General features: G+C 44.1%; 1 protein-coding gene across 4 annotated transcripts in view; it reads right to left on the minus strand.

Annotated features, from left to right (window-relative positions):
* Window positions 1-13063, minus strand: part of HHAT (hedgehog acyltransferase) — a 364344-nt gene that overhangs the window by 214196 nt on the left and 137085 nt on the right. For all 4 annotated transcript variants that reach the window (XM_007163983.2, XM_007163984.2, XM_057526261.1 and 1 more), the window contains exon 8: window positions 4396-4546. In XM_007163983.2, the coding sequence (XP_007164045.2) occupies window positions 4396-4546 (151 nt within the window). The remainder of the gene's footprint in view (window positions 1-4395; window positions 4547-13063) is intronic.

Genomic DNA, 13063 nt, shown 5'->3' on the forward strand with positions numbered 1-13063 from the left:
TGAATTTGCCTGTGAAGACCTGAGAGCATCATAATTCAAGAAATGCAGAGGGCAAGCTGTGCGAGATTCCTGAGATAATTGAAATTGACCCATAACTCACCAGCCACCATGGGAAATTCTATCACTTTGCTTCCATAGCTAGAAATCAAATCAGAAGAACATGATCAGATTTCTAATTTGGAACCTCGGACACGCAATGTCATCTTTAATGACTCCTGGAAAAAGATGCTCATTACAGATCTCAGCCTACCTAAATTAAAACCTGAAACCCCCCAAATTAAGCAGAAAATTCTCAATTTCTCATCTCTGTACAGCCACAGAAAAATCACACAAGCGGGAATACACACACTCCTTAGGGGTTTGTTCTGCCTGCAAATATCTGAGCAAGAATTACACGAAACAGAAGAGCTAGTAGGAAAAAAAAGTAATAAACACATCAGGTCCTAACTTTTACGTTTGGGCCATCTGGGCGAATAGCAATTTTTCATGATCAATTTGAACTATCCTGTCAGGGAACATTATCTCTCTGCTGATGGCCAGTTTCATCTCTTCTGTGATGTAGAGCTCAGATTCCTCTGATACGGTAAGCTGCTGGCTTCAAGTCTTCTCTCACTGCTAAGTGGACTGAAAGATGGTGCAATCAGTCAGCACAGTGTTCAGGTGTGTAAGGCTCCTTTCAAATAGGAGGCTAAAAATCCATCTCTCACCCTCAGTTGTAAACCTCATTCAGTGTGGATTTTGTAGAAGCTCAGGCAGCCATTAAACAATCTCCAGAAATTGTTTTTAAATCTCTTCCCTCCACTTCCCATCCACCTTGCCCTTTGTGTCACTGTATGAGTGGCTGCCACAGCCCAGCACAACGATCTGCATCACCAGCTTTCACATCTGCTCATGACTCAATTCTTCTCAAAACTTAACCCAAGAAGGGGGAGCAATGCCCTGTCTACAGCAATGCCTCAATGATGGCCCAGAAATATTAGATATAAATAGAAACTACAGATTGGAAATTTTATTTTCCTTTGGCATGCCTTCTTACGGAGAAAAGTTAGAGAATGGGGACCAGGACCACTGCAGGGTTATGCGACCAGATCCTGACTATGAGCATGGTAAACTAAGGGTGGAGGAACATCATAAATAGTGCAAAGGAGGGGGCTTCCCTGGTGGCGCAGTGGTTGAGAATCTGCCTGCCAATGCAGGGGACACGGGTTCGAGCCCTGGTCTGGGAAGATCCCACATGCCGCGGAGCAACTAGGCCCGTGAGCCACAGCTACTGAGCCTGCGCGTCTGGAGCTTGCGCTCCGCAACAAGAGAGGCCGCAATAGTGAGAGGCCCGCGCACCGTGATGAAGAGTGGCCCCCGCTCACCGCAACTAGAGAAAGCCCTCGCACAGAAACGAAGACCCAACACAGCCAAAAATAAATAAATAAATAATTAATTAATTAAAAAATAAAGGAATTCCTTTAAAAAAAACTAGTGCAAAGGAGAATCTACAATTTTTATTTTTATTTTTTTCACTTAAAAAACTACTTCTTCTGAACCTTAAATTGGGCACCGAATTGCTCAAAAAGAGTTCATCTCCCTTCCTAAATTCAACTACTTAATGTGGAACAGTTATTGTACAAAGAATGAAGGCCCAAGTGTTTCTACATATAACTGGCAAACCAGAAAACCCTTAAAAAAAGAAACTGAAACAAACATGAAGGGGCAGATCTACACCCATGCCTGCTAAAGGAAGCCAGAATACAAGTCTAGGTCACTCCCAGGAAAGACCATGTCTGCTGCTTCATCCCACGCCCTTGTGAGCACTGCCCTTTAGAATCACATCACTCCAAGCAGTCACCCCAGAGCCCCCCCTCAGAGTAACTTTTCATTATTACTCTCTTGCCCGCACAGTAACTGAGAGGGAGGAGGGAGGGTTTCAACAAGCTGGGGTCTACACTATTTGAGTCTGGTTCCAAACAAGAATGACAAAGGTCTTGGCAGACATACTCTCTCCACCTCAGTGGTTTGTCTACAACAGAGGATCCTGGACAAAAAGTAAAATAATTAATTCACTCGCCTGGAGCCAGCATGCCTGCCAAGAGTCAAGGTTTTTTTTAATTATCCCAGCCAACAGTAGAGAAGCCCTTTAGGAGAATGTGCTTCCCAAGAAATGCATGAGAGCAAGCATTCACACCAAGGAGGCAGAGGAACTGTGCTGGGTGCCCACAAGGCATTCATCACATGTCCCCCCAAGCCATGCTAGGTCCCAACCAGTCTATTCAGTACATTACTTTTATGAGCAGGTCAAAAGTGAACAGGGCCTTCCAACCAGGTTCACCTTTCAAACAGAACCACTTCCTGGCCCCCTAGCTAGAGAGAGAGCCCCTTTCCTAAACTTGCCATTAAAGCCGGGCAACCTATGATATTTGATGAAATAATTAAAGACAAATCAAAGCAATTACTTGACATTCCTTACAATAATCACATGACATGTCTAATCCCAAGAAACAAACTGGACCAAAAATAAAATGTGTACAAGAGGCTTACATCAATTCAGCCTCCACAATAAATTACTATGGAAAACCAGGATGTTTGTTGCATGCTGTCTACCCCCTTTCCAAGAGCAGCATTAGATATAACAATATTCACTGAGCTCAGAGACGAAATATAAGACTGGATGAGCCAGGATGGATTTTCTGAGCAGGGCCAGGACTCGGGTGAGGCAAATGGAGGCTTCTAAAGAGCACAGTTTAAGTAGGCATTGCCTCCCACAGATGTGCAAGTCCCCAGCCTGAGGTTCTTACATTAGCTTTGCAATTGCAAAAGCCAGCCTGCCACTTGTTCTACACTGGAAGCGATAATAAAACACAGTGGCAAGCAAGCCCATCTGGAGAACAACAATCAGAAATGGCAGGGGGAGCTGAGGGATCTTTTAGAACAAAGACTCTAGGGCAACTATACGTTTATGGGGCAAAATCAAGAAGACTAAGAAAACTCAGAAGAAGCACCTGTGTAGCCAAGTGCACGAGTGTAGGAATAATATAAGGATAGGGACTTCCCTGGTGGCGCAGTGGTTAAGAATCCGCCTGCCAATGCAGGGGACACAGGTTCGATCCCGGGTCCGGGAAGATCCCACATGCCGCGGAGCAACTAAGCCCGTGCGCCACAACTACTGAGCCTGCGCTCTAGAGCCCGCGAGTCACAGCTACTGAAACCCGTGCAACCTAGAGCCCATGCTCCACAACCACTGAGCCCAGATGCTGCGACTACTGAAGCCCGCACACTTAGAGCCCATGCTCCACAACAAGAGAAACCACCGCAATGAGAAGCCCATGCACCGCAACGAAGAGTAGCCCCTGCCCGCTGCAACTAGAGAAAGCCCTCGTGCAGCAATGAAGACCCAACACAGCCAATAAATAAATGAATGAATAAATAAATAAATAAATAAATAAGGATGAAAGCTAACGTTTGTAAACACCTACTATGTGCCAGATGCTTTCAATGTACATATTAGCTTATTTAATCTTCAAAACAGCTTTTAGAGATGAGTATTATTATTATCATTATCATTACTATTACCATGTAAGAGATAAGAAAACTGAAACTTAGATTTAGTAAGTTGCCCTGGATCTGAGAGCTAGTAAATGCCCTGACCTGTGCTATTAACCTAAGTCTATTTTTTAAATCTACAGTCCCACATACAAAGATGTTATTTTCAAGAAAAACAGACAGCGATAAAATCATCAAAATATACATCATGGGGGCTTCCCTGGTGGCGCAGTGGTTATGAGTCTGCCTGCCAGTGCAGAGGACACGAGTTTGAGCCCTGGTCTGGGAAGATCCCACGTGCCGCGGAGCAACTAGGCCCGTGCACCACGACTGCTGGGCCTGCGCTCTGGAGCCCACGAGCCACAACTACTGAGGCCCACGAGCCTGGAGTCCGTGCTCCGCAGCGGGAGAGGCCACTGCAGTGAGAGGCCCGCGCACCGCAACGAAGAGTAGCCCCCACTCACTGCAACTAGAGAAAGCCCGAGCACAGCAACAAAGACCCAGTGCAGCCAAAAATAAATTAATTAATTAATTAATTTAAAAAAAAAAAAAAATATATATATATATATACACATACGTCATGTCCCAAGTTAGTAAAAAACTGCTTCAGACATAACCCTTTGTGTATCTGTACACAGACTTGGTGAGAAACTTTCTTACCTCACAATTTTCGTAGCCTGACAATATTTTTGAGGTTCAGACAACATGGATTGTCATCCTGTTAGATTAAAAAAACCGAAGTGCCAAACGCGGCTCGAGTGAAGGGCAGAGAAAGGATGGTGGCCCAGGCGCTCTGAAGCTGGCCAAGCCATGGGTCCTCCCACTGGATGTCCCTGAAGGGCCTTAATAAACCAAGCCACTGACCTCCACATCCCCGTGAAACTGAACATGGTGCTCACACAGCGAGGGAGGGGCGGTGGCGTGAGTCCATCCAGGCGCATGAGCAGAGCTGGGACCCCAAAGAGCACCAAGTACTTCACATAGAAGAAGAGCACTTGGGCCAACGCCAGTCCTCCTGAAAGACAGAGGGACCCGTTAGACACAGCGACGAGAAGTGGAGCAGTCTCCTGGGAAAGATGCAAGGCTCCAGAAACACACTACCTGCTCCCGCTTCTCCGACCACTCCCCGCCCCTCCCCGCAACTCACACATTTAACAAGTCTCCCATGTCAGTTCTGGGCAATGATATTTTGGGATTAACAAATATTGAAATCTCCTTTATTATTGTGACAGGCAACAGGACCTCTTAGCAGCCATGCTTTTAGAAATGCTAGAAAAGGGCACACTTTAAAAACATATAGATATGTAAATATATATGGCATTAAAAACTATTAGAAAGGAAAAATCCTTCCCAAATCCTTTCAAAACCTCCCATGAGTTCACACCCACTAGGATGGTTAGAAGCATAAAGTCAGATCAACAAGGGGGCAAAGATGTGGAGAAACTGGAACCATCATACACTGTTGGTAGGAATGTAAAATGATGTGACCACTTTTTTTTTTGGCCATGCCATGCCACACAGCATGGGGGATCTTAGTTCCCCGACCAGGGATCAAACCCATGCACCCTGCAGTGGAAGTGAAGAGTCTTAACCACTGGACCACCAGGGAAGTCCTGATGCGGCCACTTTAGAAAACATCTGGCAGTTCTTAAATGATTAAACATACAGTTACCATATGACCCAGCAATTCCACCCTTGGGTATATACCCAAGAGAAATGAAAACAGGTGTCCACATAGAAACTTGTACCTGAATGTTCATAGCAGCATTATTCACAAGAGCCAAAAGTTGGAAATAACCCAAATGCCCATTGATAGATGAATGGATAAATAAAACATAGTATAGCCATACGATAGAAAATTATTCAGCCATAAAAAGAAATGAAGGGCTTCCCTGGTGGCACAGTGGTTAATAATCCACCTGCCAATGCAGAGGACATGGGTTCGAGCCCTAGTCCAGGAAGATCCCACATGCCCTGGAGCAACTAAGACCGTGCGCCACAACAAGTGAGCCTGAGCTCTAGAGCCCGTGAGCCATACCTACTGAGCCCGCGTGCTGCAACTACCGAAGCCCATGCACCTAGAGCCCGTGCTCCCAACTAGAGAAGCCACGGCAATGAGAAGCCCGCGCACCGCAACAAAGAGTAGCCCCCGCTCGCTGCAAATAGAGAAAGGCCGTGCGCAGCAATGAAGACCCAATGCAGCCAAAAATAAATTAGTTAATTAAAAAAAAAAGAGAAAGAAATGAAGTACTGATACATGCTGCAACATGAATCTTGAAAACGACATGCTAAGTGAAGTGAGCCACAAAAGGCCACATATTATATGATTCCATTCAAATGGAAGTCCAGAAGAGGGAAACAAAAACGGAAATAGAGACAGAAAGTTGATTACTAGTTCCTTAGCACTGAGGGGCTGGAGAGCAAGATTATGGGGGGTGGTGTCTAAATGGTAGGGGTTTTTTCTGAGGTGATGAAAATGTTCTAAAATTGGTGGTGGTGATATTTGCACGTATCTGTGATATACTAAAAGCCATTGAGTTGTACACTTTAAATGGATGGATTGCATAATATGTGAACTCTATCACAATAAAGCTATTTAAAAAAAAAAAACATAAGGCCCCCAAGCTGTAAGAATCAGCAGCTTCTTGGCCACAATTGTGTCTTTCTGGAGCAAAAGGAATGCAGGGTGTGGGCGCAGGGTGAGTTCTGAGGCCGAGACACATACTCTGGCGTCACAGGCCTCCACCTCTGAGGGCGACCCGTGTCTCCAGCTGGAGCTCAGGATGCTCTACTGATTGACACACCCCTGTGGGCTTCTGGGCCAGTTGCTTCCAACCTCTTCACCCTGAGAGGAGGATGGGGGATCTGGGCTATAGGTCTATGGGGCACCACAAACCTGGGCAAACTGCTGGCCTCAGCAGCGGGGTGAGGAGGTGAAGCGAGTCTGCCAGAGCAGTCAGTGCCCATAAGGAGAAGGCCAAGGGCAAAGTGCACGAGGAAACCCTGGAGTAGATGGCCAGTGGCCACGTGCTGTCCAACCTCCAAACTCACCTTCCCCAGCGTGCAGGGAAATAATGCAGGGCAGGCTGATGCCACTGATCAGCTTATCTGTGGGATAGTCTGAAGGAAATAACTAAGCCTTAAAGAAGTACCAGCAGAAGATATTACTATCTGGTCCTCTTGATGTTACACGAGGATCCTTGAAAGAATATCACTACCATGGAATGTGTGTCTATAAATAGTAACTCTGTGCCAGAAGAAACACATAAGCCATTTTCTGAATATACAATTTGGGCAAAGGCAAACAGTGGTTCCAATTCAACAGCCATATGTCCTACAAGGAGAAAACCCCAGAATCACCATGTCTCAGTCCCACTCAGGAGTGGTCAAACAGGTTCTTTTTGGAAACCAGACTACAGTCATATCTGTTGGAAGGGCTGGTATATAATGGTAGCCTTCTTGGATGTATCTGATAAGAGACAAGAAAAAAGCTGATGTGCGTGCATGTGTGTGTGTGAATACATATATATGTGCGTGTGGGTGTGTATATACAAATTCATCAAGAAGAGGGATATATATGCTAACAATACCATCTTAAAAGCATTTGCTGGGGGGCACAGGACTACCCTGAATGGTGGAGAAACCAGTTCCATTGGCTGAGATGGCAGTGAGGGAGACTGTAAAATATTTCAAAATGAACCACCAGGCTCTAGTCAGAAAAGTCCCAGAGCTACCAAAAGGCAGGACATAAGTAAGAATGACTAATTAAAAGGCACAAAGCTTCCAGAGCTGACAATGATCAGCCTGAAGAACTGAAGGTATCAAAGGACCTATGGAAGACTGTACACGGATGGTCAAGGCCACCCAGAGCTCTTTTACAGATGAAGCATCAGAGATTTCTTTCCCTTGGTAACAGGTACCAGATCAGGGAGAACAGGCTGCTCCTTGTCTCCAATGCTGCCTTCAATTTGACATTATTTTTGCACAGCTGTTATATGTGAGGCATATGAATTAAAATCCATAACTGAATCTACATTTTTATGAATCACCATTTGCATACAACCGTCACCATTTGTTAGTACTTTCATATGGAACTAGGCTAAGGAAAGGGTTGATTTTGTACAGGTATTTAATAGAACTCTGTGGCTAGATCTAATTGAAGATAACATAATTGGGGATTTTTTCCCCCAATATGGATGGAAAGCACAAGAAGCCACATATTTATCAATATGCAACAAGTGCCCCATTTACCTGATATTGAGTATTCTTTTATGGATTAAGATACAAAAGGCTTAACTTTTTCCTTGACATTTTAGTAACTGGTTCATAAGCTTATAGAAGAAGCAATGATGCATAGTGGTTGTTAAAACATTATAATTGTGATTTCTGTATTGTTTAGTCTTTCTGGAAAAAAAATGTGTTTATACCCATGAGTTTAACAATTCTGCTCTCTTCCTGTTGCTGATTTCCATCATCCCTATGAAAGACACATGGCTCATTCTTCTTTCCCCTTGACCTGAAGATTAGTCTTTCCCTTGTAAGATTCGGCCCAAGGTTTCAGGGTTAACCCTAAGGGTTAACAATCTCCCACTAGGAATATGATATGCTGGAAGGCAACATAAGAAAGACAAATATCACATGATATCACTTATATGTGGAATCTAAAAAATGGTACAAATGTACTTATTTACAAAACAGAAATAGAGTCATAGATGTAAAAAAAACAAACTTATGCTTATCGGGGGGAAAGGGGGGAGGAGGAATAAATTGGGAGATTGGGATTGACATATATAAAATAGATAACTAAGAAGGACCTACTGTATAGCACAGGGAACTCTACTCAGTACTCTGTAATGACCCATAAGGGAAAAGAATCTAAAAGAGAGTGGATGTATGTATATGTATAACTGATTCACTTTGCTGTACAGCAGAAACTAATACAACACTGTAAATCAACTATATTCCAATAAAAATTTTTAAAAAAGAATACAAGTGACTCTGATTGAAAGCTATTTGACATACATAAATTGAACTCACTTTCATTATATTTAAAAATACAAAATTTAGCTATTTTTTTAATACTTTAAAACATTTTTGCCAGGATTATATTTAAAAGATCTTCTTACTAGCAGGAGTCATGATTGGTTTTTACCTAACCCAACACCTTCCTCCCAAATAAGTCATAGATGAGTTCATACGTTACACTCGTTCATTCAACAAGCATGTCCCGAGCACCTGACCACTGAATCACTAGTTAGTTGCTATGGGAAGTAGACTAGTGGTCAGACCAGGTGGGGACCCAGGCTTCAGGGAGCTCACAGGTGAGTTTCATTACAGTTCCATTTATCTCTCCCCTTGGCACTTGGTGTTTTCTTCTGCCTTTATGCCCTATCCCACCGTTTCCTGGCAAAATCCCATTTATCCTTCAGGCCCCAATTCCAATATGGCCTCTTCTTAACTTCCCTATGCTTCAAGTGGAATCAATAACTTATTCTGCATTAATTCAATATATAATTATTGAGCACCAACTGCTTACCAGATACTGAGCTATACAGTGTTGAATAAAGACATGAGATCCCTGCTTTATAGAGTATACAGTGTGTTAAAAGTGACAGAAGATAATGTAAATCAGGAGTGGGATTAAAACCCTCACCTCTAGAACAATCTGAACACAGTGACTTAGACACATTTGTTAGAACACTTAAAATTATTCGTTGCAATTATTACGTGCCTAGTATGGTGTAGATGCTTGGTATACATCAGTGGGTATTCCTGCCTTCATGGGGCTTACATCCTAACAGGACTCAACAAAAAACAGACATAAAAATAAATAAATTCTATATGGATACTAAGGAAGTATGGCAGAACATATTCCCCAACAGTGGCTGCAATGATATCTTCCATCCCACATGCCCTTCTGTAATGTAATCTTGCCACTCCCCCCGTCAAAAGTAAATCTGGGTAGATCCTAGGACCAAGAGATTCAGAAAAAGTGATGCTGTTCCAATTCCAAGTGTAGCCTGTCATTGGCCTGGCATCTTCTGCTTCCTGCCCTTTGGAACGCTCACTCTTGGATCCAGCTGCCAGGCTGCGAGATGCCTGAGCCACGTAGAGAGGCCACATGAAGATGCGCTAGAGGACAGCGCCCGCTGAGCTCCCAGCCAAGTCAGCCTCAATTGCCAACCGTGTGAGAAGCCACCTTCGATGTCCTACCCAGTAGAACCTTCAGATGCCTGCAGCACGAGCTGATATCTGGCAGCAACCACAGGAGAGACCCCAAGCAAGAACTACCCAACCAAGTCCTGTCAACCAACGGAACAGTGAGAGAGAGGAAATCACTGTTTTCAACTAAGTTTGGGGATGGTTTGTTTTTCAGCAACAGCCAACTGGGACAGAGGGTGATAAATGCAATGGAAAAAGAAATAAAAATTGTTGAGCAGGGTAAGGGAACTCAGAATGCAGAGGTGGCAGGTGCTGCTATTTTTTAAAAGGGGAGTCAGGGTGGTCCTCATTGAAAAGAGGATATTTGAGCAAACACTTGAAGGTAAGGGGTGAGCTATGCAGCCCCCCGGCTCTCTCCAGGCTGTCATCATACTTTGTTCTACGGTTTGTGCTGTGATTATCACACCAGACCATAGTTGTACCCATCCTGCGAGACCACAAGCTTTTCAAGATCAGGAATTCTATCTTATGTCTCTTGTATTCCCAGCACCTAATATCTGACCTATAATTAAAGCTTAATAAATGTTTCCTTGAAAAGTAACTAAATTGATAATTCACCCTGTAGTATGAAAACTATTTGTATCAGGGTTTTTCTGGGAAGTATACTGATATTCTAAAATCTTAATCTTCTATTCTGAGGACTAAGTCACTACTGAAGTTCAGACCTGCCACCAGATAAAAGAATCCTCTGCGGGTCTGGGACCTCCCAGCATCAAGAACAAAGCCGGGAAAGGGAGACAGAAACAGAAGACCTAGGTCTATGCTTGCTATTGCCTCCAAGTGACTGAATGTGCAGTGAATTCTACCACCTGTGGGCCACCTCCAACTGGAAGGGCCTCAAACTCAACTTGTCCAAAGAGAATGAGGCTTTCTCTCCCTCAAAACCAGAAACAGAGCAGACTTTCGAGACAGGAGGAGATTAATTCTACAAAGAGTTCTAGGAGAATGGGGACTGAGAAAAAACCCCAAATGTTGGGGTTCCCTTGAGTTCAGCCCTTCCTCCATTGACATCCCTACCTACCCAGCCCTCCATACTCTCTCTGCATTTGACATGACCTCACCATAATTTGAACTGATCTAAAGCAGCTGGTGATGGGCTCCCATTTGGCTTTCCCCCCTCCTCTCAACTCTGGTCCTCAAACAAGTAGCTGAAGAATTTCATATTGGCTGGGGGGGTGGGGTGGGTAGGTGTGAAGGGGAAAGTGAGTCAGGCCCAACTCACTTTTCCTCCCTGAAACTACTCATTTTACTGAATCGCACCCTTCACTCTCTCTTTGCTCACTCATTCCTCTGCCTAAAGGTCTTCCCTTCTCCATTTTGTCTGCTGAAACTGTATCCTTCTTTAAGGCCCCACCTAAGGCCATTATTTCACAAAGTCTTCCCAAAAGCTCCAGCCAAAACAGTCACATGCTTCCTTGCAAGTACATAACGTGGGACAGCTTTCTGTGAAGTCCAGTCACTGTGAGCTCTATGGGGCAGGGGCCACAGCTGTCCTCTCTACCTCCATCCCCTTAGCCCCAAGCAGTGTCTGACACAGCATGGATATGACCAATGGGTATTTGCTGAATGAAGAAATGCACTGAAAAAAATAAATGTACTTTCATGTATATTAACCCACTGCTATTTTTTATTCAACCCTGGGTCGTAAGTATTACTCCCATTGTCAGATTTAAAAAAACAAACATTTGTAAGAATTATGACCTCCTCGAGTCTCAGGGGTCATCAACACTGGATCTTAAAACCCAGGTCTCTTGTTTCCAAAATCAATGACCTCTCCCTCTAGTGAAAAGCCTTCACTAACCAGAGAATGGGTCAAGTCACGTCTTATGCCACAGTTTGCCGAGGATTGAAGAGAGACGTCCCTCGGCTCTGCTGGCCTGCTGCAGAGCTGCCATCTTTGCATGCCTGAGCCCTGTTCTTGTGATGCCAACAGTCAGTGAAAGGCATTGGCTCCAGCTTCACTCCGCTTCAGGAGGCATGTTGTCTCTGCACTATCATACTGTCGTATCTGTCCTCACCAGCTTGTGCCACCCTGACCCACCACTATACTCCCATCTCCAGCCTGTCCTAGGCTCCTGCCTCAGTCCATACCCTGACCTCAACCCTGAACCTTTTCTGCTCCAAGGCAAATGACTCCAGTCACTTTCATCTTGCCTACATCTAACCTATTCTAGATTTTGTGAACCATTCTGTGATTGTATGTTCGGATTAGGAAGCCTAGATATTTTATAAAAGTTTCCTCACACATAAAGTTCTTTATAAGAATTTTCATGCCTACAGTGAACAATACCGTATTTTACACTTAAAAATGTGGTAAGAGCATAGATCTCATGTTAAGTATTCTTACCACAATAATAAAAAAAAAGAACCTTTCCTATATAAGATAAGGGTAAGTACTAGAAGTATAAAGATTAGTCAATAAGAATACAGATCAGGAACCACAACCTAAATAGAAGTAGTGCCATGATAGAACTGGCAATTCTTCCCTTCTCTTTGGGGGTATTAGGAGGAAGGGGAGCTCACGTCTTGGGAAGGTCAACACCAGTGGTCAGAATTACCATGATTTCACAGGTTCCCATTGAGACACTAAAGAAGAGGTAGCTATTGCCTTGCAGTGATTATATAACACTCTTTGTCAGGAGGAGAAGATGGATCGGTGCCGAGAAAACAAAGTCAGTAAACGTGATTGATGGGGGAAGGGCATGAGATAATAAAACTGAGGAATTGCTACCAGGGGCTCCAGAAGAGCAAGCACTGAAGTCAGGAAGGAAAGAACGGCGTGCTGGTGAGACATGCCGCCGACAGAGCTCATGAACCTTGTCCAGCTTGCCGAGGCCAAGGAGGTAAAAGAAATTCAATAAGTAACTACAGCAAATTCTGTAGTTTCAACCTAAACCTAAGGATTTAGAAGTTGAACCTGCAGCTCCACCAGGTAGGAGACAGTGTCTCACCTTCTGGGCTCAACAGGATAACTGACCCACTGAAGGAGAAACCAGCTGGAACCCAGTAATGAGTTCAGACTCATCCACTACATCATCCTGAACTGAATCTCTAACTAACGTGAATACCTGTCATTTATCTACCAGGGCATGGTTTGTATCACAAGATTCCCTGCTCATACTATAGTAATAATATGCTCTAAACAACTGGCTGTACATGTAGATGACAAGGTCACCCATGCCCAGCAGTTGACCCTCCAGGGCTCAAAAAGGAGGGACGGGGTCACAGCACCCAGGCTGCATCTCCCCCATGAGCAGTTCAGAGAAGGCTGCTTCTTAGAAATGCAAATACTGAGTATTCAGTGCAAGTA

Source organism: Balaenoptera acutorostrata, chromosome 1 (assembly GCF_949987535.1).
Source record: "Balaenoptera acutorostrata chromosome 1, mBalAcu1.1, whole genome shotgun sequence".
Taxonomy (NCBI): Eukaryota; Metazoa; Chordata; class Mammalia; order Artiodactyla; family Balaenopteridae; genus Balaenoptera; species Balaenoptera acutorostrata.